Here is a 27,455-nt window from a genome sequence, read left to right on the forward strand (position 1 = left end):
ACAACATCCTGGAGTCAGTGTCTTCAACAAGTATAAATTAATCTAAGGGTAAAATTCTACAACACCCAGACTGCAATTGGGGAAGAAAGTTGCTTGTGTCGAACCAAGTCACTGTAGCGCCCTCCGAGACCCCACTTCCCAACGCAGTCAAAGCAGCCAGCCAGCGAGAGACGCGTCGCTCTTAGAAGCAGGAGCTATTAAGGAAGTGGGCAGAGAGACAGGTCCCCCCCCCCCCCAAGAAAATTAAATGTGCAAAATGATGCTGTAGTTGTTTTGTTCCACTCAACTTCCTGTCACATGTAGTGGTCGTGTCCTTTTCTCCCTGGGAACCTCCGCTGTTATTTGCAGGTGAACACCTCTGTCCGCTCGCTACACGTGTTGCATTTCACAAAGCAGCACCAGTGGAACTTGCAGTTACACTGCCACACTTTGGTGTACTGGTGGGTGTTGTAACCCCTTCCGCAGCACATCATGTCACAGCCATCCGCACTCGGGGAGGTACGGTTGCAAAGCCTTCCCTGCGTGCCTACGCTCCCGGTGGAAGCATCTTCCTCGCAGTAATTGGGCGACTTGTCGATATAGACCAAATCTGTTTCCATGGGCTTCTGGTAACTTCTGATCTGCTTGATCTTGAGGAAGGTGGGTTGCCGGAGTCTGCTTGCCCGGACAACTTCCACCTGCACGGCGGCATTGTACTTCTCTTTCAAAATGTATCCAATCTCTCTGAATTTCGGAAGCGTGGTCCAACAGGTCTTGGTTGTACACGAACCAGAAACCCCATGACATTTGCATTCCAGTTTCATTCTCTCTTCAAGTACCTGGGGACAGAGAAAGAAAGAGGGAGAGGGGGGCAAATAAGGGGGGGGGGAAAGCAAACGTTTACCCTGTGAACAGATGTTCCTTAGCACTGATTAAAATACTAAATGCAACGCTGCCATTGAGAAAATTTCACTTTGAGGCATGATAGGACCCAGAGTTAAGCATTTTTAAGTTCCTTTGGTAGTTTGAAGCATGCTAAACTCTGTCACCGAAACCAGGGAAAATTGGGTGTCCTTAATTTAACTGAATTATGCCCTTGATTTGATAAAAGAACCCTAACTTTTATTAAACTATCATTCATCTTGGATGCAAACTCTACCACCCTAAGAAATTCTAACAACCTGATGGATATTCTTGCAATTTCCCTTGAAATCCCCCCAGTTTTTCATCTGGTCAGGACCCTCCAAATTCCTTATAATTTTATTTCAAAGAAAATGCAGTGGTAACTCTTGTAGCTTCGTACTGAATCTGGAACGAGGTGACTGTGAATTCACTAGGCCAATATTCAAGTTGTTTTCTCAGGATGATGTAAGGTCGACTATATACGGAAAGAGCCATACAGTTCAAAAAGCCAGTCTCAGAGGTATACTGGGATGAGCAGGCCAAAGCCCAAGGCAAAACCCTAATTGGTAAGAAAATGTGGTTGTTTGTGCCAGGAATAATTGGAAGATAACATGGCATTTTGCAGACAAAGCAAAAAGAAGAAGAAGAAGCCTGTCTCAATATACCAAATTAAATCAACCTAATTGAGCAATTCATTTCTGTGAAACATTTAATGGCACAAGTAAGACTGTGCTACACTGGTTGTAAAAGGCAGATGCATGTAAAGGCAAGTTAAATAAAATCCAACCAACTTTTTCTGCTGTGTCTCAGCCAATTCCTCTCCTTATTACGGTTCATGCTTCACATGGCTTATGTCCATGCCGGTCCCACCTTTTTGGTGGTCAAATGGGACCCCTTCCTCCCTTTTCACCAGTGGAAAAACTGGCTGCATCCAGTCCAATATTTCTGGATTAATAATTGTGTGTGACAGAATTGGTTACAGTGTGTGCTTAACATATAGGTTGGGGTCCTGGCATTGTTGCCTAGGGTTGCCAGCCTCCAGGTGTCGGCTGGAGATCTCCCACTACTACAACTGATCTCCAGGCAACAGAGATCAGTTCACCTGGGGAAAATAGCCACTTTGTAGGGTGAACTCCATGGTATTATACCCCATTGAAGTCCCTCCCTTCCTCAAACCCCGCCCTCCTCAGGCTCCACCCCAAAAATCTCCAGGTATTTCCCAACCCAGAACTGGTAACCCTATATGTTGCCCATAGCAACTGGTGGTGCCTAAATATGTTTCTCTCAGCAGGACCTTCTTCAGGTGCCATCTTATAAATCAGCAAAACCAATAACTGCCTGTGTCTGTGCCTTCTCTGCTGTGGCCCCCTACTTTATGGGATGGCCTCCCTGACAAGGTTAGGAAGGCTCCCATTCTCCTGGCCTTCTGCAAACTATGAAAAATGGAACAAAGTCTGAGTCCAGTGGCCCCTTTACGACCAACTAAGTTTTATTCAATGTATGAGCTTTCGTGTTGGTTTCAGCTGAGCTCTGCTTTAGATTTCTGCTTGTTTTCAGTTTTCTTTCTTTCTTCATTATGTTGCATGCTCATTTGTTGCCCACCCTCTGCCCATATGTATGGACTGGTAAAATCCATTTCATTGTATCTGAGGAAGTGTGCTTGCACACAAAAGCTCATACCTTGAATAATACTTTGTTGGTCTCAAAGGTGCCACTGGACCCAGACGTTGTTCTAGCGCTTCAGACCAACACGGCTACCCCACCTGAATCTATGCAAAACTGAATTATTCAAGAGGGCTTTCTCCCACAAGTAACTGTATTGTAATGAAATGGTTCAGAAAGTTGCATTGGGAAAGGGATAGGGAATGTGGCCTACACCATTGTATTGCTGCCTATCACTGTAAGTATACTCCATCGATGTGGGTTCTACACCGTTTAACACATCATGTGTAGATGCTTATGCTTTGTTCTAGGTTGGTTTCAGCTGAGCTCTGCTTTAGATTCCTGCTTGTTTTCAGTTTTCTGTAGTCCAAACCGTATTGCACCATTCAATGGACGTCCCATCCTGTCAACTGTATTTGACTATGTCATTGGCCTTGAGTTTCAAAGTCTCAGGTTGACTATAAATAATGCAAATAAATAAATGATCAAACAAACATAGCACCTGGACATGGTACTTTATTGAAGAGCCACCTCCACATGAAGCCTAAGAGATCCTTATCTGAATGTATGCAATGAGGTGGCACCAGAGGGAAGGGAGGAAGGGGAGACACAAGGCTAACAGACTGACCAGGGAGCCAAAGAGGCCTTGCCAGGCTTCCTTTCAGTGGGGGCAAAGACAAAAAGGGCTTCACAGGTAGAGTGTGTATCACTGAAGCACATTTTGATATTAATAGGGATAGGCAAACCTGTCGGTTTGGGGTTCTGTTGGAGTCTGGTAAATTTCTCATAAGGGCTCTCTCCTTTTCCCAAAAATGCAAATCAACCTACAATGATGTTTGTTTGATTTTTGATTTCATTATTAAGATACCTTTTCTTTGATCCTGTTCACACGAGTGGGATGATCCGCTGCCGAAGGGAAGTAAATTAGAGACGGAGCAAACAGGACTGCGGGAGCGCGATCCGACGTGCCCCCGCGGCTCCGTGCTCCCTGCTCCGGCAGCCGATCACACGGCCGTGCAGCAAACTGGCAGTAGCGCAGTTGTGCGCATGCGTGGGACAGGGGAAAGCGCTGGCTGCGACGGGCTACCAGCGCTTCCCCGACCAGACGCCTTTCGTTGCCACACATCATCCGGAAGGTAGTGCTCTGTTGCTACTACCTTTTTGATGCGCGTTTGTGGGCCGAAGGGACAGATTGGGGACAGGTGTGCGCCGCTTCCCAGATGTTGTGGTGTGATCGCACCCGCTTGATGCACCCCCGATCCGTCCCTCTTGTGGGGCAAATCCTCCCGTGTGACCGGGGCCTTTGTTAATTTTTGAAATTGTCCAAAATGTGTTCCATTACATGATGTTACCCCCCTTCCCTGGGGTGTAAATGTGCTGTTTGGGTTTCCATCTCTATGATAAGCTAGAGAAAGAAACATTACCTCAAAATGCCAGGGGATTCCCCCCCCCACCCCCAGTTCTGCAAACAAATCTCCCTGCCTCACCCAGAATGCTGGAAAAAGCACAGAGGAAGGCAACCGAGATGATTCAGGGGTTGGAGCACCTTCCCTATGAGGAAAGGCTGAGGAGTCTGGGACCTCTCTGTTTAGAAAAGGGGGGAAATGATAGAGGTTTATAAAATTATGCATGAGGTGGAGGGGACTGGCAAAGAGAGATTTTTCTCCCTCTCCCAAAATACTAGAACTCGAGGGCATCCAATGAAGGTCAGGATTGTCTACTCAGTATTGTTTATTCAGACTGGCAGCAGCTCTCCAGGGACTCATACGGAGGTCCCATTTTTAAAGCAACCAGTCTTGGAGGAAATCAGCTGAGGGAGCAGCAACGCCTTGTGCTTTCTTGTTAGAAACCTCTTTGATTCATTTTATTTCTCAAGCAGGCCTAAAAGTTTTGAATCAATCAACAGCAGTCTGTGCATGAATCTCTTTCCGGAAAAATGTGCAGTGCAGAATGACAACCAAAAAATCCAGATATTTTGTGTTTCTTGCGATGAAAGTGTAAATAAACAGCGTTATCTACTGCCCCTAAAATATTATAAGAAAAAACGGCATTATATTGTCCCTAAAACTGCATATGTGGCTGTCACTATAAAGCTCACCAAGAAAGATACAGTATATGCTCAGTAGAACTGTTTAGGTTATGAAATGATGCATGGCAGGTAGTACAGCAAAAGTGTAAGTCCCTTGTCCCTCCACTTGCTGAGTGCATTTCCCCCTCCTGCCTCCCACGGCTGTTTGCTCTCTTTCCCCATCCCCTTCCTGCAGCCTCCACCTCTCCACCTGTCTGTACACTAGATTTGCCAGGTCCCTCCTGTATGGGGGGGGACTTACTAGGAGAGAGAGAGAGAGAGAGGGAGAGAGAGGAAGGCTCAGGCCACGTCCCCAGCATAGCACAAGGAGTTATGTCATCAAGCCAGTGTCTTCTGGGTGACACTCTGGTATTTGGGCAAAAAACTCTAAGGCAAAATGGCTTCTACCATAGAGTTCTTGCCCAAATACCAGACCGTCACCCAGTTGCTGGCATGATGATGTCACTTCCTGTGCAATGCCAACAAACGTGGCCTTGGCCCTTCCTCTTTCTACTGGTAAGTCCCCCTGCTTGCCAGCTGATCAGTGGCTGGGGGGCAGGGCCTGGCAGCGGGGTACCCCCTGCCTCCACACCAGGCTGTCTGGCAACCCTACTGTACCCTGTCTCTTTCCCCATTTACCCCCTCCTCACCCAGCTCCCCACTGCCATTTATCCTGTTTTCTACTCCCATCTCCTTGCTGCCTCTGTTTCTGTATTGCCACTCCCGTGTCTCTCCACTGTTGCTCTGTTACCCCTCCTCGCTCTTGCCTTCATGTCACCCTCCAATCTGCCCACTCCTGCTCCTGCTTGCCCCATCTCCTTTCCTCTCCCCACTGCCTCCGTTCCCCCCTCCATCTTTTTTACCAGCACCACCGTGGTAGCACAAAAGGCCATGCAAGCTGAATGTCTCCTTGATATCTTTGCATACAGACACATCGTTCTGTATGTTTTGAAGGATTTTAAAACCCCGACTCAAACCACCCCCCACTTTCTGCAAACATGGGTTTTTTTTCCAGGTTTGAAGGAGCCTATTGCCTAGCTCTGGCTGGCCCCGCTATATAGGTTTTTAAACCTGCACAGAAGACACCCATGGCTATTTAGAAATAGTTTAAACATACTATTTAAGATCAAGGGGAAAGCTAACAAAACCAGACAATGTTAGACATATTGGTACTCCCATTCCATTCCCCTATCTGTGACAACTTTAAAAGCACAAAAAAAATTAAGACCAAATTGAAGACAGGTTCCTGCTGGTTCAGTTCGTTAAAAAAAAACACACCCTGACAACTGTAGTACCAACCTCTGCCCATTTGCAGAGATGGCGCTGAAGTGCAGCAGAGAGCAGAGGTGACCCCACTGGCACAGAGAAAGAGGTAGCATCCAACTGTCATTTTTAAAAGCTCGTTTATTTGTGAAGGTGATCCAGCAAGTCTTGTCTTCCCTCCCCCTTCCTCCTCCCTTTAAACACCTTGCTGAAATAGAAGATTTCCTGATTTATGACTAACTGCCGTTTGCTATGCCGTCTGAATCAGGCACTTCTCTCTTGTCTCCAAAGTAGATTTTAAATCAGTATTAAACTGCAGCTTAGAATTCCTTCACTTTATGAAATGACTGTTGAAATAAAATGGGGTGAATTCCTCCCACCCACTCACTCCTGGCCAGCAATTTACGTAGAAAATTTGTGCTGAGGGGAAAAATCAAGACCCCATGCATACAAAATTTTGTCAGTTTTAAATTAGGCATATAGGATCAGATGCAGAGTCCATGAATATCAAAATATTTTCTCGATCAAATGTATAAGTTTAAAAGTAGTCACATTTTACCCATACTGATTTGGGGTTTGCTCTATGAAAGCCCTGCAAACAAGGAATCTGGAACAGCTGGAATCGAGTCCATGATAACTTCCAGATTTCTTCAGAGCATAGCTTGGTTCTACAGAATCAAGCTAGAATTGAGTCTCGTAGCACCTTAGAGACAAGCTAGAGTTTCAAAGTATGAGCTTTCAAGAGTCAAAGTTTCCTTCAACATATACCTGATCTCTGACGAAGGAAGTTTTCTGGTCCCGCTCACATGCGCGAGATAATGCGCGGGGGAAGCAAGACTATTTACCCTGGAGGAAATTGACCTGCAGTTGCGCAATACTTTGAAGCTGCGGGCATAGCCTGCAATCAGACACAATCGTGGATGAGTTCGGGGTTCTTTTTTTTTTTTTGCTATTTGTTTTCAATTTGCTTAAATGGAGGATCAATTAATCGCATCTCCACACTGAGGGCTTCCTACGGCAGTGTACGATGATGTGCATAATGAGAAAGAGGGAAAAAACAACGGCACGGAGTTGGGATGGCCTGATCAGACCATCCCGACGCCATGAGAGCGCGCCGGAGCGATCACACAGGGGAAAGTCTGTCTGTGGCCTGTAGCAACCCGTTTGATACTGGACGTTCCCTGGTATTTTTTAACTCCGCTTCTTCGGCAGAGTGAGAAAGGTGCGGGACGCTTGCCAGATGTTCCCATGTGATTGCGCCCTTAAAATCCACTCGGACTGTGTCACTAATTCTGCATGTCATTGGGACCTCTGACTCTCTTCCTGGCCTCTAAGGTGCTCCGGGACTCAATTCTAACTTGATTCTGTAGACCAATATTTATTTATTTTATTCAAATTATGAATTGCCCACCCGGCAGAGCAGGCTCTGGGCGATTTACAACACTATAAACACTTCAATATACCCTTGATATATAATTAAAATCACAAATAATAAACATGAAATTAGAACCAATCAGGTTGGCGATAAGTAGTCCTCCATTGCCAGCCACAACGCTATCCTGAAGGGCAGGGCACGGCAGGGTATGTGGGGGCCATCAAGGGGAAAAAAGAGAGAAAGGGTGCCAGTCTCAGCCTCCTTTTGCTGCCCTTAACTAAAAGCCTGGTGAAACATCTCTGCCAATATGGCTATCCTCTGAAGAAATCTGGAAGTTAATATAAGGTACGGAAACGTCTTCGGACAGCGCTGGCTCTTCGGCTTTGAAACGGAGATGAGCACCGCAACCCTAGAGTCGGATTCGACTGGCTTTCGAGCAAGGGAACCTTTACCTTTTAATAGAACTTATAATTTCACAACATTCCCTTATATTAGTCAAGTGGGTTCATTTGAAGACCTTCCCTAAGGTCACAGATTCGAGTAGCCAGTTCAACTAGTTGAGAGGGCTTGCATGAACCTGTTCGAATTGCTCCTTAGATTAAAACTGTTTGAGCTACTCTTCATTCTTCTGGTCTCTGTGCTGGAACCCAGAAACATTACCGGTAAGATTGCAGATCTTTTTTTGCACAGTGTCTTATGGGCAACCCTCTGCCCTGGCAAACACTAAGCAAAGGGAATCGTGATACAACTGAACTGTCCCGTCACATCAGTGGTGTTCTTTTGCACTCATTTTCCCAATGAGCACATTGGGGAAAGGCGTGAATGAGAAGAAGGACCTCAAAGCTGCAGCCAGCTGTGCGTGTAGTTCCAAATTTGACAATAGAAAACAAAACAACGGAAGATCCCTAATACATCCTTTCCCCTTTGGAAACCAAGGCAAGTCATTTGGAACTCCATGATGGGAGGATAAAGTCAAGTCAGGAGAAATCCTGAACCTTCCTCCCATTAAGCAGTCTGGGGCCAATACATGGCTGGGCAGTGAACTGGTGTCCCAACCCAAGTCAATAAATTTAAGCATGAAAAACTTTGTCGGGTAGGAAAATAGAAAAGACAAAGCACAGACAGATAAAAGGTTTGCAGGCTTCTTCCTAGAATCTGTCCCAGAGATCAGACCTTATGTGCTATGCGTGGTTCAGATATGTAAAAGCATAAAGAAGTGACACGGTGGCAGAATGGACTGCAGGCGGTGAATTCCAAGTAGAACTGTTAAAAATACATTTAAAAAGTAGAAAACCTGCACAGGTGGAGAAATGTTTCTGCCTCCTCCCTTGCTTGCTGTTTTAGTTCTCTATTCGTAAGGAGCTTTTAACATGGAGCTATTTAACGTTCCAAAATGTGGTCCTCCTGGGTCTTCCACTTGCTGTTTCTGTAGCAGTACATTCCACCACCTCTTTTTTAGAGTTGCCAACCTCCAGGTGGGGCCTAGAGATCTCCAGGATTAGAACAGATCTCCAGGTGACAGAGATCAGTTCTCCTGGAGAAAATGGCTGCTTTGGAGGGTGGACTCTATGGGATTATCCTGCTTTTCCCCAAGCCCGGCTCTCTCCAGGTTCCACCTCCCATATCTCCATGGATTTCCCAACCCAGAGCTGGCAACCTTAGACTTTTCCCGGGCTCCCCCATCATTTTCATTTTTCATCAAGTGCAGAACGGAACCTTCAAGGAGGACATTTCTATAAAGGGAGAAGAGTTGTCATTTAATTGTCTGTGAAATTTTTAGGCAGTTTCCCCCTCCACCCTCATACCGCATTGTTCATTGGATGGATTTGACTGTCCTTATTACTCTTGTTATCCAACTGTGTAATCCATTTTTATTACGTATTTATTGTACGCCTTTACTAGTCTTTATTAGAGTGTTTTGTAATTTTGTAATTCTGCCTGGAGTCCCAATGGTGCCTTCCACACAGAGATGAGATTTTGTGGTTTCTCCATTGATGATGTGGGTGTAACGGGGAAGTTACATGGCCCGTTTCCCCATAGTTTTGTGTCCCATGGCACCCTCCCCAGGCGACCAGGGTTTTTGTATTTAAAAAACCCCACCAGGCATGAGAATGCTATTATATCAATACACCCTTCTAACAATTGGTACAGCAAGTTCTCTGAATTCCCAGCTCTCAATTGGTTTTACGGTAAGGCTCTTTCGTATTAGCCCTTTCCCTAGTGAAGATATGCTTTTTTCCTTATATCTTCGCAAGGAAAGATCGTAGAGTCTTACCTTTTTAAAAATGAAAGCTGAGAATTCAGGGAACCAGCTAAACCAATAGTAACAATGGCATATAAAGATATTCTAGTGCCAATTTTGTTAAAAATAGAATGCCTCCCAGTGGCACGGGGAGAAAACGGCTGCTTTGGGAACATGGTCAGGGAAAACGGCTGCCAAGTGGCCCAGAAAAACTAACTGTCCCCCCCACACACACACATATCAGCCATCTAGGCCAGGGGTGTCGAACTCATTTGTCATGAGGGCTGGATCTGACATAAATGAGACCTTGTTGGGCCAGGCCATGTGTGTCATAAAATGTAATGGCATATTGCGGAGATATAAACTTTATAAAGGACACAAACACAAAGGGTTTTTTTACTTAAAATAAAAACATGCTTAAAACAGCATGCTTGCAAAATTTTGTTTATTTAACAGTGTCTGATAAATGACACCTCTTGCTCTGAGTTATTGCATCAAAATGTCTGTGCTGTTGCAATCCTGAGTATGCTTTTCAGGTGTGTATCTGTAAGCTGCAAATCTATGATGACGCAGCAGCAGCAGAACGAGAAGAAGAAGCAGAAGACTGCCAGTTCCACTGTGAACCTGATAGAAGCCCTCTGGGGGCCTGAACCGGCCCTTGGGCCTCATGTTTGACACCCCTGATCTAGGCTTTACTGCAGTCTTTCCCAAAACTCTGGAGCAAAGCAGGTTTCAGAAGGTTTGCAGAAAAGCCCAGGAAACCCCTGGAGGTACACTACATGACGATGTGGGGAAGCGGAAAGAACCCACTTCCCAAAAGCGTTGAGTTGGGGGCAGATAACTTGTGTGGGAGACACAGTGAGAATGGTTGGTGATAAATGAAGTGAGATAAATAAAATAAGCCATGTGTCAGCCAGGCCTGTGCCTTGTGTTGCCAGCTCTGGGTTGGAAAATACCTGGAGATTTGTGGGGTGGAGCCTGGGGAGGGTGAGAGATGGGGAGGACCTCAGCAGGGTATAATGTCACAGAGTCCACCTTCCAAAGCATCTATTTTATCCAGCGAAACTGATCCTGGTTCCTCTGGAGATCAACTGTAACCTAGGTTCCCTTTAAGCTGCGCCAAGCTGTGCTGGCGCACCGATTTCCCCTGGGCAGCGCAGCAATTGTTACCACAGTGCAGTAGGGGCGAGAGGTTCCCTTCCCAATGGCCATGCAGCACGGGTCCATTTGCTTAGGCAGCACAGAAACACAGCAGTATGCTTTGTGTTTCCTAATCTGGCCTGGCCCCGCCTCCCCTCAGTTGTGGTTTGCTTGCCCTATGAAAGGGGGCGCTGCTACCCTCCCCCGCAGTCCTCTGCCTCGTGCTCCTGGAGATACCCGGGCCCAGAAGGAGGACTGCTCTGTTGCCCAGCTTCTGCCCTTCCTGAGGTGAGCTGCCTGGTTGTTCGTTTTGTCTTGGGATGGGGAGCTGGGCTCAGCAGCCTGTTAGAGGCGATCTGGTGGCTTCTGGTGCTTTGCAGAGTGACTCTCTGTGCACTTAAACTTGTAAAGTTAGTTGGAAAAGGTATGGGGGGGGGAGCCGGGCTCAGCAGCCTGTTGGAGGTGATCTGGTGGCTTCTGGTGCTCTGCAAAGTGACTCTCTGTGCCCTTAAGCCATCGAAATTAGTTGGAGAAGTGGGGGGGAGCCGGGCTCAGCAGCATGCTAGAGGCGATCTGGTGGCTTCTGGTGCTTTGCAAAGTGACTCTCTGTGCCCTTAAGCCTGGGAAGTTAAGTAATACAAATATGTTTCATATAAATATAAATAAGTTTAATATAAACATATGGCTTGTAATACAAATGATAATAGTTTATATGTTGTTTGTATGTTTGTACACTTTAATAATTTTTTTTAATGTAAGCCCACTCACAGTTTTAACGCTAGGAGCAGTTTTGGCTCACAGGGTAAAATTTCTGCTCACGAGACTGCACACCTTAGAGGGAACATTGACTGTAACAGAAGGAGATCTCCAGGTGCCACCTGGAGGCTGGCAACCCTCTGGTCTCTCCAAACTCTGTCTCTTCAAACTGCAAGTCAGATAGATGGTCCTTCATAACTCCCTTCCCCAATTTACCCACACAGAAAACTAAATGCCAGGATGAAGGGCAGGGCTCTTCTCCATAACAAGCTCTTTCCCCGAGTTTTATGTCGAAGAGCATTCAGTCTTGTGTGTCCGCCCCACACACCAGAAGACCACCTCAGGGAGAACGAGGCCCCCGTTCCCACCAGTGCCAAGGAAGCCCCTTCCCTGTTAATTCCCACATGCCCTCCTAGTCTAAGATACCTTTCTTCCAGCCTCATTGTTGTGTAAGTTCATCAGTCTCCGAGCACTCTTTCGGATTTCTCGGGCATCAACAAACCTCCTGGAGAATTCGATGCCGTATCGGATATCGGCGGAGCAGCCTCCCCATTTCCACCCTTCCTCTTGGTTGTAGTAACCTTGTTTCTCTCGATCGCAGCCGCAGTTGCTCAAGTTCCCCTGGCTGCAGGCAGCGGTCACGGCGTGGGCAACCCCAGCAGCGGTGATGGCGTAGGTGAAAGCGGCTTCCCTGCTTCCTGTGGAAATGTTTAAGAACAGGCCAGCGTCAAGGGCAGGGAGGAGACAGAAGGAAGCCATGCTCATTCAAGAAAGTGGTTTGAGCAGCCCAGATGGACTCCACTGCTCAGGTTGATGGTGCTTTTGTTCTGCAACCTGGACTGGGACTCAGCCGCAGCTCACAAAGCAGTTGGATGGAGGCAAGAGGCCTCCATGGCTGGTGGGGACTCAGGGACATGAGGCCTTCATTGCAGAGGGCTGCTGGCTCACCAGCGTGAAGACACAGAGCTTAGGGTTGCCAACCTCCAGGCGGCAACCGGAGATTTCCCGCTATTACAATGGATCTCCAGATGACCAAAATCAGTTCCCCTGGAGCAGAATCTAGTGGGTACTGATGCACCCTGCCCCAATGTGGAGTACACATATTTTTTTTAAGTTGCCAGCCTCCAGGTGGTGGCTGGAGATCCCTGGGATTACAATTGATCTCCAGACGACAGAGATCAGTTCACCTGGAGAAAATGGCTGCTTTGAAGGATGGACTCTGTGGCCTTAAGGTCCCTCCCCTCCCCAAACCCCGCTTTTCCCAGGCTCCACCCCCAAAATTTCCAGGAATTTCCCAAGCCAGAGCTGCATGCATGCCCCTCACAGCCACGTGCCTGTATGCCATGGTGCTAGAGACCCCACGTAGCTACTACTTTGTGACACTTTGGTAAAGATGTCCAGTTCCCACAGCTCACCTACAAAGGGCCACCTCATACACCGCCACTGTTGGGGTTTGAAAATGATGTAAGGTTGCCAGGTCCGGATTGGGAAATACCTGGAAATTTGGAGGGGTGGCACCTGAGGAGGGTGGGATGGGGAGAGGGGAGGAACTTCAAAGGGGTATAACACCATAGAGTCCACCTTCCAGAGCAGCCATTTTCTCCGGTGAACTGATCTCTGTCGCCTGGCAATCAGTTGTAATCCCAAGTGTCTCCAGCCTCCCCCCCGATTTTGTGAAGAGGAATTAGAAACATCTATATTTGGACTTTTCACTTTTTGAGGAATTTGACTTGGACTATTTCTGAAGGTGTATTAATAGGACTGTTTTTGTATTTGGACCGTGTCCTTTTGAGTTTCTGATCATCATATTGTATTTATGAAAAGCTACTCTATTTGAATAGGTCTAGATTTTTATACTCATTGATTGTTGACTGTGTTTTTCGTTATTCATGCTTGGTTTGATCTTTTGTATCTTTCAGATTACTTACGACCTGGAGGCCAGCAGCTCTAAAAATATGTGTACTCCCCATTTGGGCAGGATGCATCAGTACCCACTAGATTCTGCTCTGGCACTGGTCGGACTTTCCAGGTTGAAGAAGAAGAGACTGGATTTATACCCCGCCCTTCACTACCCAAGGGAGTCTCAGAGCGGCTTACACACTCCTTTCCCTTCCCCTCCCCACAACAGACTCCCTGTGAGGTAGGTGGGGCTAAGAGAGCTCTGATAGAAACTACTCTTTTTCAAGAACAGCTGTGCCAGAACTACGGCTTGTTCAAGGTCCTCCAGCAGGTGCAAGTGGAGGAGTGGGGAATCAAACCCGGTTCTCCCAGATTAGAGTCTGCGCACTTAACCACCACAGCAAACTGGCTCAACCACCAAACTGGTTGAGTCTTTGCCCTGCTTTTAGGTCTTTGCACATGTAAGATCTCAGGGTCAGTCTCTGGTAACTTAAAGTATAGGGTTTCAAGTAATGGAAGTAGGAAAGGCACTGGCTGAGACCCTTGAGGGGTGCTGGCAATCAGGGCAGACCATGCTGGGCAAGAGAGGTGGGCGGTCTGACTCAGGAATAGCTGCACTTTATGAGTTTATTCCAGAACCAAATAAACTGGGCCAGCTCTTCCTAGCAGGCATTTGCCACACATTGAGCCATCCACCCTACTGCACCCTTCTGTATCATGTGGGGTTAGCCAAGTGCTTGAAGGGTCTGAGCCAGTGTTCCCTCTAAACTGAGTTAGCGTGAGCTAGCTCTCAGTTTTTTAGCCTCCGGCTCACACATTTTTGTCTTCGCTCAGGAAGGAGGGCTCTAGAGCAAACTGATTTATGCAATAGCCAAATCGCTCACTCACAACTTTAATGCCAGTAGCTTAAAAAGCAGATTTTTTGATCACAAGACTCCACAGCTTAGAGGGAGTATTGGTCTGAGCATGATTTTTTGGGGGCTCCCTTCAAGTCAGCACAGAAGGGGATATTTTTTTCACCCGCTCCACATGGTTTGTAGGGTTTTTTTGGGGGGAGGAACCACAATTAAGTAAGCCTAAGCCATAATTAAGGGCTGCAGGAATCATGCAGGTTGCTAGAACACAGGCAGGGCTCATTAACTAGCACCCTGAAGGCTATTCTGAAGCCAGTCCATCATTGACTGCAGCAGCTGTGCTGACACCCTTGGTGCTCAACGGCATTAACTGATTCCTTACTTGCTTGAATGGCATGTAGGGGGAGGGTGATGAGGCTTGAGGCCTCCCAGCGGAGATCTGATGTGCAGAAGATAAACAAAGCCAGTTTGGAGCCTGGACAAAGCTGCTCCTCAATGCTGGTACTCATCTGGACTGCCTGTTAGCAACAACCTGCACTAAAGTGTTAGAATGATATTTTGATAGTGCAGATTAGCTATACAGAAAACTCACTTTAACCTACAGGCTTGGTGTTGCATGTCTTCATTCAGGGGTACAATAGATACAATTAATTTAGCAGAATATACTATGTGGGTAGGAGGGTGGATAAGATAAGGCACACTATGAAATACAGATTATTTAAAGGCATGAGGAATGCAAAAGACATTCATCTGCTCAGCTGAACTAGTGTTTCTAATGGTGCCTTTTTGTTGGGTTTTAGTGTCATCCCTTCAGTTATGAAAGGGTTAAGCTGTTGTTTCTGTATGCTAATATTAGCTAGTTAGCTTAGAACCAATTAACTGTGGAGTAGAATCTTCCCTCCAGAAAGAGGGAGGTCCTATTCTTAATGAGGTGACCTTAAGATTGGCTATTGGCTAATCAATATATTGGAGATGGTACATGCTAGTTGGCAAGTACAACGGGGTGGAGCTTTTGGGGGAAACATCTTCTCCTTTGTTCTCACACACAGAGAGACATGATGCAGACAGACAAGGGAGTCAGATAGGATGAATTAGGCTGTTATTGTTTTTCCTCCCCATGTAACCCTTCCCTAATTTTTCTTTTTAGTAAACTTTTCTTAGAAGCTAATCACACATACGTGTCTGTGGCTAATTTATTTCCACTGCGCCACTCTGCTAAGTATCCAACACTTTTCTACAGAAAAAGCACAACTGCACTTCTCTGATGGCTTGTCGAAATTTGTGCAGAAGTGTGTTTTTATCATAATTCTATTCTGTCTTTTTCATATCCTGTTTCCCTCTCTTCATTGTTTTTGCAGACATTCTGCCATTTCATTTGTGACTTGGGTTGTCATTATGATTTGCTTAGCCCGTTCCCCAACAGATTCATTATGATCTGTAATAACAATATTGCTGCAAATATTGGCTAAGCATGCCTTTATTAGGTTAATGGCTCAGAATGGTTGGCTAATTGTTCAGATAGACTCTCCGAATCAGCTTCTGGTAAGTTTCCATAAGATCTTGAAGGCAGCCCCTGCCATCTGAAGAGAGAAGGTGCATGGCTGTGATCACATAGAAAAAGCAACATCTGTAACTGCTGGTTGAAACAAAGTTAATTCACAGTGATCAATTTAATAGGGCTATGTTGCCTTTTGGTGCTTAAAAGAATGAGTGGTGGCTAATTTCTTGTGGTGGGGGAAAGAAGGATCTGCAAACTTTCATTTTGGGCAGGGAGTGGATACCATTTTTGCAATAATCTCGAAAATCACCTTTGATTTACAAAAATGAGATTAACATTCATTCTTCTAATTTACCATAAAGAAGGAAAGTAAAACAGAAGTGCATAATGCCAGCCTAATCTCACCTCTGGGAAATAGAAAGGGCCCTTAAAAAAAAAAAAGCCTTCACATAAAGTAATGCATTTTAATTGCATTTTAATAATTTATCTTAAAAAATAACATTTTAAAACATGATGAAAATTAATGCAATAGTAGTGCAGAAGAATCACTCAAATTCAGACTTTTTTTGAAAAAGAAAGGGTGGAGTGAAGCAAGCATTAAGGAACATAAAAAGAGCCATAAATCAACAGGGTTCTACATCCATCCTATGTATAGTTACTCCAGCCTCAACTCATTGAAATGAATGGGTTTAGACTGGAGTAATTCTTCTTAGGATTGCACTGTACAATACATAAATATAGTGATTTTTCTGGGAACCAGTAACAGAAAATAGGGCCTGTCCACAGTGCAGATAATTCTGCAATAACTTTTAAAGATCTAGGGCTGGAGCCAAAGGTTATGTTCTACTAGCAGTGGCACTTCCTTTTGACACGGCACAAAGAGCTCTCTGCGGCAGGGGTCCCGATGTGGTGCCAGCCAACCCCTTTCCTGGTGCCCACCAAGTGTTTCTTAGGAAGTGGGCCAAGTGAGGCTTTTGCCCAGCAAGGCCTCTGGTTTGCCACTGGCAATTTGATTGGCTTTGCAGATTTTATTTTTTAAGAAGACTGCCACCACAGCACTGCTGCCACCACAGGACAAGGATCTTCACAGTGTAATTGAAAGTAAGCTGGGGCAGCCACTTTGTTGCTGGCTCTGCCTCCTGCAGCACGCATTTTGTGGCAGCCATTTTGTGGCTGTGCCCGCCACACTGTGTTAGAAGTCCAAAGGTGTCCTAGGGCTCCAAAGGTTGGGGACCCCTGCTCTGCTGGTTCAGGGGGCCTTTTTCCAGTGGGACATACCTTTTCTTGCAAGAGAAGGTTATTTGCATCCAGCTCCTATTGCTTATTTACAATTTAAATATTTACTGATTCAATTTATATCCCTCTTTTGCATTTGTAGGTGCAAGGTGCTCACACTATGATTGGTATGGCAGAACCGCATGGAAATTCAGAAGGGAAAAACAATGGTTGGCCAGAATGCAGAGTGGGAGGGGTTCCTTGGGTCTGAATGCAATATAACAGCCAAGAGCCAGTGTGGTATAGTGCTTAAGAGTGTCAGACTAGGATCTGGGAGACCAGGGTTTGAATCCACACTCATGTCATGGATGCTTGCTGGTTGGCCTTGGGCCAGTCACACTCTGTCAACCGAACCTACCTCATGGAGTTGTTGTGAGGATAAAATGGAGGAAAGGAAGGAGAAGACGAGTTGGTTTTTATCCCCCACTTTCCTCTACCTTAAGGAGTCTCAAAGCAACTTACAGTCAACAATGTAAGCTGCTTATTGTCAAAGAAGACATCAAGGACTAACTATGACATTTTCTCCCTCCTCTGCCTATTAGGATACTGCCTGAAGCCTGCATAAGTTAGGTTCAATGGGGGTTATTTTGGGGGGATATTGCCACACTCATAACATGCTCAGCATTTAATAAACCAATTGATATATGAATTTGAACTGTGGTGATGCTCTTCATTGGCTTGGGAACCCACTGGATTCCAATCTCAGGAACTCTCCTTGAGACACTCCCTTTTGCTGCTAGAAATTGGACACAGCAGGGATGGGAAATGAAAGGCAATCCTTGGTCCCTCCCTCTGTCACTGCCAGTTGATGTTACTGATGTGGCTATTTGTGATGAATCATTACGAAGTGTTGATAAGAAATCCTTGCAATCATGTCTTGTAAAGGTAAAGGTAAAGGTTTCCCTTGTTCAAAAGCCAGTCGAATCCGACTCTAGGGATGCTGTGCTCATTTCCGTTTCCAAGCCAAAGAGCCAGCGCTGTCCAAAGACATTTCCGTAGTCATGTGGCCGGCATGACTAGACGCCGAGGCACGCGGAACGCTGTTACCTTCCCACTGAAGCAGTACCTATTTATCTACTTGCATTTTCTTGCTTACAAACTGCTAGGTTGGCAGGAGCTGAGACCAGAGACGGGAGCTCACTCTGTCATGTGGCACTCAGGTCTCGAACTGCTGAACTACTGATCTTCCAGTCCGCGCTTCTGGTCTGCAGACCAGACTTGAGCCACCGCAGCCCTCAATCATGTCTTAGTTTCTTTAGAAAATAGGGGGGGGGGTGATTTTTTTTAATATGATATGTCTGTTTCATTGTGTCAGCAGTATGTGGAATATTGCCCCTAATCCCTGAAAACCACACAAGAACGTACTGTTGCCAAAAACCCTACTGGCTAATAGGTCAAAAAAATCCCATCTAACTCCCCTGCTAAGAGCTGCTATTTGAACAATAATTAATACTACCATGTGTGCACACTTGATCAACGGACAACAGAAAAAGCAAACAATGGGAAGAAAACATGATTCCAGGCTTTATGAATGGTTAAAGTAAAAATAACTTGTAGAGGGAAGAGAAAGGGGATGAATATGCTCAGGTATCACCGCTTGTATCAGGCTGTCCCGGTGCCAGTGTTCCCTCTAAGCTGAATTAGTTGCCAGTGCCACACATTGAGCGATCCCCCCCCCCCGTACCCTTCTGTATCATGTGGGGTTAGCCGGGTGCTTGATGGGTCTGACCGTCTGAGCCAGTGTTCCCTCTAAGCTGAGTTAGTGTGAGCTAGCTCACAGTTTTTTTAGCCTCTGGCTCACACATTTTTGTCTTAGCTTAGGAAGGATGAGCCAGTTTGGTGTCGTGGTTAAGTGTGCGGACTCTAATCTGGGAGAACTGGGTTTGATTCCCCATGCCTCCACTTGCACCTGGCTGGATGACCTTGGGCAAGCCGTAGCTCTGATAAGAACTGTCCTTGAAAAAGAGCAGTTTCTGTTAAGAGCTCTCTCAGCCCCACCTATCTCACAGGGTGTCTGTTGTGGGGAGGGGAAGGGAAAGGAGTTGGTAAGCCGCTCTGAGACTCCCTTGGGTAATGAAGGGTGGGGTATAAATCCAATCTCTTCTCTTCTTCTTCTTCAGAGCAAACTTTAATGCCAGTTGCTCACAAAGTAGAATTTTTGCTCACAGGACTCCACAGCTTAGAGGGAACATTGCCTGGTGCACAAATGTGCTAGAGAAAGAATTTGTAGGGCAGAAGGAGAATGACAGAGCAGATGGAGAACACCAGTCCACATGGGCCAGAATGCAATGGGAGGCTCTTCTAAGCAATTCCAACCTAAATCTCAGGGAACTGTGTTGCTAGCTACTTTTTGCTCATCTTCTACATGTCTGTGTTGTGGCAGGGAAGCCTACTTGGCTTTCCAGCAAGAGCAGGTGCTAGCCCTGACCTGGATAGCCCAGGCTAGCCCAATCTTGTCAGATCTCAGATGCTAAGCAGGGTCGGCCCTGGCTAATACTTGGATGGGAGACCTCCAAAGAATACCAGGGTCACAACATGGAGCCGGGCAATGGCAAACCACCTCCGAACGTCTCTTGCCTTGGTCAGCTGTGATTGGACGGCCCTTTCCACCACCAAGATCAGGGGCTTACCAGGCGGTGTGCATTAGCTACGCATGACCATTCCAGGTGACCCCACACCCTGCAGCAGGACCCTTCCGCTTTTGAACTGGAGCAGATAAGTTAATTCATCATTATTTTCTTGTTATGGTCTCCTTGTTTTCCCAAACGAAAAATTATTTTGCCTTTGTTTAAATTGGGCTTGCCTAAAGTTATTCAATGCCCCTGGCCTAAATAAGCAATAATGGTTTTCCTTACAGACACACTTTTTAGAAAAGAGTTAAAATGAGAAAAATGGGTTTTAAAAACATTATTAGCCAGAATTTTATCAATCTGCCATGTCCTTAGAATTTATTCAGGATCAAGTGCCATAATGTTAATTTAACAAGTCAAAGGCAGCTTACTATGTCCTTCCACATGCCTGCCAGTAGGTGAAGATGCTTATGATTCTTGCTTATATGTTTTCCTACCTAGCCCTATAGATAGGAAATAATGGAAATATACATGGAAATAAATTATGCTGAAGTATTATTTTACCATATTTTGATTTGCTATGATACTCTTCAGCTATGATACTCTTTAATGTTTTGTATTCTTTTATTATACAACACCCTTAAAATATGTTTAACAAATGATGTTTTATGCTTCTCACCTTTGCCTTTGTCCTTTTTCATTTTGTATCCCCTTAAATGGTAAAATACTTTAAAAAAAAGTAGGTGAAGATGCTGGAAACTGTCTTTGGCCTGCTAAATTACTATTAACAAGATAATGTTGATTTTTATCATTTGTATCCTACATAATTACTGATGAATTTTTGAGACAGCCACAGCAGTAAACAGTTCCTGGAAGAAGAACTGCTACTTGAACTCATGCAATGGTTGCCTGTCCTAGCGAATGATCTTTCACTGTTGCATTCACCCAGAACTAACCCAGGTGTGATTTATATAGCCCCTTGTCACAGGGTTGCCAGCACCTCGGGTTTGGGTTGCTAGGCTCCGAGTAGCGTGTGAGGTCACTTCTGGGGGGAACATGGAAGGGACATCATGTCTCTCAAGGGATCAGGAGAAACTGTATGGCAAAATAGGATTCAGGGGTCTGCCTTGCCACGGCTTCCCTCTTTCCTTCAGGGTCAGGGACAAAGGGCAACATTAGGGGACCAGCTGTCCCGAAGGCACTCGCTGGTTTGCGAAGTGCCCCAAGGGGCGGTGCTTTCTCCGACATTATTTAACATCTGTTTGCGTTCCCTTGCCCAGATGGCCCAGAGGCATGGGCTGGGTTGTCACCAGTATGCGGATGACACCCAGCTCTGTCAGCTGTTGGGCAGCCAGTCTGACTCCAGACCGGAAGATCTGGACCTGGCACTGCAAGCTGTAGCTGGTTGGTTTAGACTGAGCCAATTGAAATTGAATCTGATGAAAATGGAGGTCCTGAGCCTAAGTCCCACTCCCGACCTTCAATGTGGTGCCATTGGTGCCGGCGCCGGAGGTTAGGAGTTTGGGAGTACTCTTGGATGCCTCCTTAGTGATGGAGGCCCAAGTAGCAGCCACTGCTAAGTCAGCCTTTTCCCACCTTTGGCTGATCAGACAGTTGGTTCCCTTCCTTGAACACAACGACTTGGCAACAGTGATCCATGCAATGGTCACCTCAAGACTAGACTACTGTAATGCTCTCTACATGGGGCTGCCCTTGTCCCAAATCCGGAAGCTTCAGCTGATGCAGAATGCTGTGGCCAGGCTGCTGTTGGGTCTCCCCATGTGGGAGCACATCCGGCCTGTGCTAAAAGCACTGCACTGGCTGCCTATAGCATACCGAATTTGCTTCAAGGTACTGATTCTTACCTCTAAAGCCTTTATGGTCAGGGGCCTACATACCTGAGGGACTGCCTTTCCCCACACATCCCCCAGAAAGCACTGTGTTCAGGGTCTCAAAATCATCTGGCCCTCCTGGGTCCCAAAAATGCCAGGCTGGCTACGACCAGGGCCTTCTCAGTGGTGGCTCCGTGTTGGTGGAATGAGCTCCCGGAAGACATTAGGGCCCTGTGAGACCTTTTACAGTTCTGCAGGGTCTGCAAGATGGAGCTCTTACACCAGGCATTCGACCAAGGAGCCGCACCATAGGAACCTGTGCCCTGGTATCACCATCGGCAGAAAATGAATGCACAAGCAAATAAGCAAGTATATAATGATCAAATAAGCATAATAGCAAGTATAATATAAATCAATTGGCCAAGGTGCAATAATAAAGCATAATAGAAGCACATAATAGAAGCATAGAAGCTGGAGTAGGTGCACATGGAAAGACTGTAGACTGTGCTTCTATTATGCTTTATTATTGCACCTTGGCCAATTGATTTATATTATACTTGCTGTTATGCTTATTTGATTTATATTATACTTGCTGTTATGCTTATTTGATCATTATATACTTGCTTATTTGCTTGTGCATTCATTTTCTGCCAGTGGTGTTTTCTTTTTTGCTCCTTGTATTGTACACTGGCTCCCCCCCCCTCCCTTTTTTGGCTGCTGGTATCACCATCGGCAGCCTGTGCTTTGCCAGCACAAATGGACTGTGATGATAGTTCCTAACATCAAAGGTGACTATTTATGCATTAAGATTATTCTGCTACCAAGATGATTTGTTATTATGTTTCACCATCACTATGTAACATTGTATTTGCTATTAAATCCCTGTCAATAAGTTTAGGACCTCTTCTACCATTCCAATGTATTTGAAAAAGTGTGCGTTGCACACAAAAGCTCATACCTTGAACAAAGTTTTGTTGGTCTTAAAGGTGCCCCACTGGACTCTACATTTGTTCTACTGTTTTGTATGTGTGAGGCTTTCTTACCAACTTTGCAAAGGCCCTCCGATGTTTTTTTGGTTAAGGAACATATGTTTTACTAAATTGGCTGTTCGTTAAGGAAGAGAGAAGGAGAGGAAGGATGCTACATGTGTCACTCGAATGTTAAGGCTGTGCTTAGCATTTCCCACTTGTAAAGAACTGGACGAAATGACCAACCCTCTCATCTGTAATTGCAGGGAAGGGTTTTCCACGACAGGGTAACCACACACAAATGCTTGAGCACGCTGAAAACCAGCCAGATCCTAAATGTGCAGGTTTCAGTGTATTTAATGTATCTGCTGATTACATTCCCGGTGTTTGTATTTCAGCTGAATATGTATATATCTGGTAGAATGAGGGTTGCCAGCCTCCAGGTAGTGGCTAGAGATCTCCTGGGATTACAACTGATTACAACTGAAATGGCTGCTTGGGAAGGTGGATTCAATGGCATTGTACCCCACTGAAGTCCCCCCCTCCCCAAAACCCCCCCTTCTCAGGCTCCACCCCGAAAATCTCCAGATATATCTGAACCCAAAGCTGTTCATCCTTAGGTAGAATCAAAATGGAGGTTATAAGGTCCTCAGATCAGGGACTTTCCTTTCCTTTTCTGGTGTAAAGCATACCGATGCTGTCATAAATCAATCATAATGATAATATCGCATATACTTGGGCCTTTTCCATACTGGTCATCTGTCCTGGGTTCAACGCTATGGGGAAGCATTTCCCCCTCCGCTTCTCTACGGCATTGTGGTGCATTCATTCACGTCCTGGGTGTTTTCTAGCATTTATCTGATCCTCCTAAACCTGCTTTGTTCCATAGTTTTAGGAAAGGGTGTTGGCTGCTGTGTGGTTGGGAAAATTTGGATTTTCCTCATACGCATGGCAGCCATTTTCTCTGACACTGTCCTGGCAGCAGCCGTTTCCTTCCCTCACAACTGTGGGATCCCCCCCCCCCAAAAAAAATACCTAGCAGGGAAATAGAAGCTCTAGAATGCAGAAATAAGGGGAAAGGTATATCTCCCCAATGGAAAGAGCTAGATAAAATGAAAGCTGTGAATTCAGAGAACCCATTACGCCTATTGTTATACCATTATATCAATATAGCAATATATCAGTACTGATTTTTTAAAAGTTGCTAAAGCCCTGGTGGCTTGGGGTGGTGGTGGTTTGGGATTCTCAATTTCCAGTTGGGAAATCCTTGGAACTTAGGGCATGGAGAAGGGATGCCAGCCTACAGGTGGGGCCTGGGGATCCTACAGAATTATAGCTCATCTCCAGACTACAGGGATCAGTTCTCCTGGAGAAAGTGGCTGCTTTGGAGGATAACTCTATGACACTGTATCTCACTGAGGTCCCGGTCCTCCCTAGAACTGCCAGGTCCCCTCGTCACTCCAGCGGGAGGATTGGGGGGGGCGTTCTGGGATGTCCCCAATGCAGTGACGTCACCTGGAAGTGATAACATCACACTGGTGACGTAGCACCAATGACACTCTAGTCTGAGGGCAAAGCTCTATGGTTTGTCAGCAAATTTACCATAGAGTTTTGCTCTCAAACCAGAGTGTCCCCTGTGGCATTCCGACATGATGACATCACTTCCAGGTGATGTCATCACATCAGGGACATCACGGCAGGACATCCCTGTTTGGGAGCGGGGTTTCCCCCACCGGCCAGCTGTCCCGCAGTGGGCTGAAGCCCTGGAAAGTGGGGGAAACCCTGCCCTGGCCTGGAGACTGGCAAACCTAGTCCTCCCTAGGCTCTACCCCCAATCTCCAGGAGTTTCCCAACCTGGGTCTGACTACCCCTCCATCCCCCACTGGTGGCCGAGGGGATCTGGCAACCCTCGCATGGAGCCTGGGGACAACAGGGAACGGGAGAGGGGAGGGACCTCCACAGGGTATAGTGCCATACAGTAGGGTTACCAGATGTCATTTTTTTTAAGGCTATGTTGTCCTTTTTTCTTTTTTCTTTTTTAGTATCTCTCCCCTTTTGGGCTTTTTTTTTAACAAAAAAACCCTGATGAAAATGTCCTCTTTTTGGGTGGGAAGGTTAGGGATATTCCTAGTCAGTAGCAAGTATCAATGCTTAAATAGTAGGTTTATTTAAAATGAGATTTGTCATAGTGTCATAGTGGTCACTTCTCTGAAGTGGGGCGGTCGGGAAATATGTCTTCTTTGCTTTTCAAAATATGGAAACCCTGGTAATAATGCCATATCGGCCTCCCCCCAGAGCAGCCATTCCCTCCAGGGGACCTGATCTCTGCAGTCTGGGGATCCGTTGTCATTCTGGGAGCGCTCCAGGCCTCACTGGGCTGCTGGCAACCCTCGGGGGAGGGCCACTGCAGGGTGACTGCTCCCGGGAAACCCGCCACGCAGAAGTCCCACTGCTGCACCAGCAATGGGGAGAGCACAGAAGCCCATCCTCGTGTAGAAGCCACACAGAATATTAATACTCCAAACACACATACTTCAACGTGCCTATCGATCAGCCCACAAAAGAGCTAGAGGCAAAACCTTGTTTGGCCCTTTCTGTACCCGTATTTTGCCTCGGTTTCTGAGCGCATCCTGTTCTTCCATTCTGCACACCCTCCTGCTTTCACTTCCAGTTTGTCTCGGGGCTTTCTCTTGTTTCTGCATTTGTTCTACAGGAATCTGCATTCAGACCGCTTCCAGCACACTGTTGCCCTGCAGTTACCAAAACTCCTTTTTGCTGCAATGCTTTGTTCTCATCCACTTTCATATCGCTAATCCTTTCTCGAGGGGAGTTGTTTCTGCAAGTGTTTAAGTGCTGTCCACTGCCCTCCCCCGTTTCCGCCTCTCTCTCTTTAGGTGGACACTCCGTTTCCATTCTGTTTTCTTTCCATCCTTCTCCAAAGGCAAAAGAGGACATGTCCTTCCACTCAGGCAAACTTTTAAAAAGCCAGAGAGAGCGTAAGAAGGAATCAGTAAATATAAAGGACTAGGGGATTCTCTAGGGGAAATATGGTATTATCAGTTCAAATTCCCTGCAATGCAATGCAAGGTCCTGGATATTACCTCAGGTTTCTCTCTCCAACATTGGTTCCAGCTGGCATAGCAGCCCCACCTTTATGCCATGGAGGGAAGTGTTTTGGTGTAGTAGTTAAGTATGTGAACTCTAATCTGGGAGAACCGAGTTTGATTCCCCACTCCTCCACTTGCACCTGGCTGGATGACCTTGGGCTAGCCATAGTTCTGATAAGAGCTGTTCTTGAAAAAGAGCAGGTTTTTGTCAGAGCTCTCTCAGCCCCACCTACCTCGCAGGGTGTCTGTTGTGGGGAGAGGGAGGGAAATGAGTTTATAAGCCGCTCTGAGACTCCCTTGGGTAGTGAAGACCGGGGTATAAATCTGATCTCCTCCTCCTCCTCTTGCTCCTCCTCCTCTTCTTCTTCTTATGATCCTCCTTCTTCCTTTTGGCTAAGATCAAGTGTGGAAGTGTTTTCTCTGAACCCAACTTTTGCCTCAAGGCTAGTAACTGAGGGAGCCAGTGAGCATTTCATGGGCAGCCAAACAGGATGCTGGCTGGTAGGGATGCCAGGGTCCAGGTGGGGCCTGGGGATCTCCTGGAATCACAGCTCATCTCCGGACTACAGAGACCAGTCTTCTGGAGAAAATAGATGCTTTGGAGGATGGACTTTATGGCCTTGTACCCCTGCAGTGGCTCAAGTGGTTTAGACACTGAACTGCAGGCTGTGGAAGGTCGGTAGTTCAGCAGTTCGAGACCCAAGTGCGCGCCGCATGATGGAGTGAGCTCCCATCTCTAGTTCCAGCTCCTGCCAACCTAGCAGTTCGAAAACAAGAAATTGCAAGTAGATAAATAGGTACCACTTCGGTGGTAAGGTAACAGCGTTCCGTGCGCCTTGGTGTTTAGTCATGCCGGCCACATGACCACGGAAATGTCTTCGGACAGCACTGGCTCTTCGGCTTGAAACGGAGATGAGCACCGCAACCCTAGAGTCGGACTCGACTGGCTTTCGAGGAAGGGAATACACAGCCCCCTCAACAAGGACCTACCCCCCCCCCCGAATTAGGATTTTGATAACAAACAGCCTTTCATGCTAAAGTGCATCCCTGGCTATCAGACATATAGAATAAGTACTTGCCACCACCTGGTGGAACTCTCTGCCAAATGACATCAGGGCCCCGTGGGATCTTATGCAATTCCACAGGGATTTGCATAAGACCTTCCACAGGGATTTGCATAAGACCTCCACTGAGATTCTACTAATGCTGTCACTAAATTTAATGTTCTGTGTTTTGTATTTTATGGCATTGTGTCTTGTATATCGCCCAGAGCCTGGCACAAGCTGGGATGGAGTGATTAATAAATCTAATTGATGATGAGGATGAGGATGAGGGCCCTATTTGTAGCAGGAACTCCTTTGCATATTAGGCGGCACACCCCTAATGTAGCCAATCCTCCAAGAGCTTACAGTGGCCCCTGTAAGAAGAGCTCCGTAAGCTCTTGGAGGATTGGCTACATTAGGGGTGTGCCGCCTAATATGAAAAGGAGTTCCTTCTACAAAAAGAGCCATGATTGAGGAGGAGGAGGAGGAGGAAGAAGGAGAGAGAACACCAGTCTCCAGTATTTTGATGGAGACTTAACACCATCACTCATAATTTAAGATTTGTCAGTTTGTCAATTATTTGTTTGGTAGATATTTTTACAATTTTATCCAGCGATACCAATATCAGTCCAGCTTTAATAAAACCTTAAAGCCACTAGGGTTGCCAGGTCCCCCCTGGCCACCGGCCAAGAATGGGGGGGGGGTGACAGGGTTGCCAGCTCCAGGTTGGGAAACTCCTGGAGATTTGGGGGTGGAGCCTGGGGAGGGGAGGGACCTCAGCAAGGTATAGTGCCAGAGAGTCCACCCTCCAAAGCATCCATTTCCCCCGGAAGAACTGATTTCTGAGGTCTGGAGATGAGCTGTAATTCCAGGGGATCCCCAGGTCCCACCCGGAGGCTGGCATCCCTAGAAGACACATAAGAAACAAATTTAAAAAACAGAGAGCAAAACAATCTTAAAAGGTAGCCCAGAGCTAAAACAGTAAATGATTCAACAACACATTTAGCACTCCAAACACAAA

The 27,455-nt window shown here is 46.3% G+C and overlaps 1 protein-coding gene across 1 annotated transcript in view; it reads right to left on the reverse strand.

Annotated features, from left to right (window-relative positions):
- Positions 1-298: 298 nt before the first annotated feature.
- WNT7B (wingless-type MMTV integration site family member 7B) overlaps positions 299-27,455 on the reverse strand; it is a 131,553-nt gene continuing 104,396 nt past the window's right edge. Inside the window, exons 3-4 of the mRNA XM_015416353.1 lie at positions 11,815-12,086; positions 299-818 (exon numbers count right to left, since the gene is read on the reverse strand). Coding sequence (XP_015271839.1) covers positions 339-818; positions 11,815-12,086 — 752 coding nt within the window. The 3' untranslated portion in view covers positions 299-338. The remainder of the gene's footprint in view (positions 819-11,814; positions 12,087-27,455) is intronic.

The sequence above is a fragment of the Gekko japonicus genome, unplaced genomic scaffold (assembly GCF_001447785.1).
Source record: "Gekko japonicus isolate JY-2015 unplaced genomic scaffold, Gekko_japonicus_V1.1 scaffold1109, whole genome shotgun sequence".
Lineage (NCBI taxonomy): Eukaryota > Metazoa > Chordata > Lepidosauria > Squamata > Gekkonidae > Gekko > Gekko japonicus.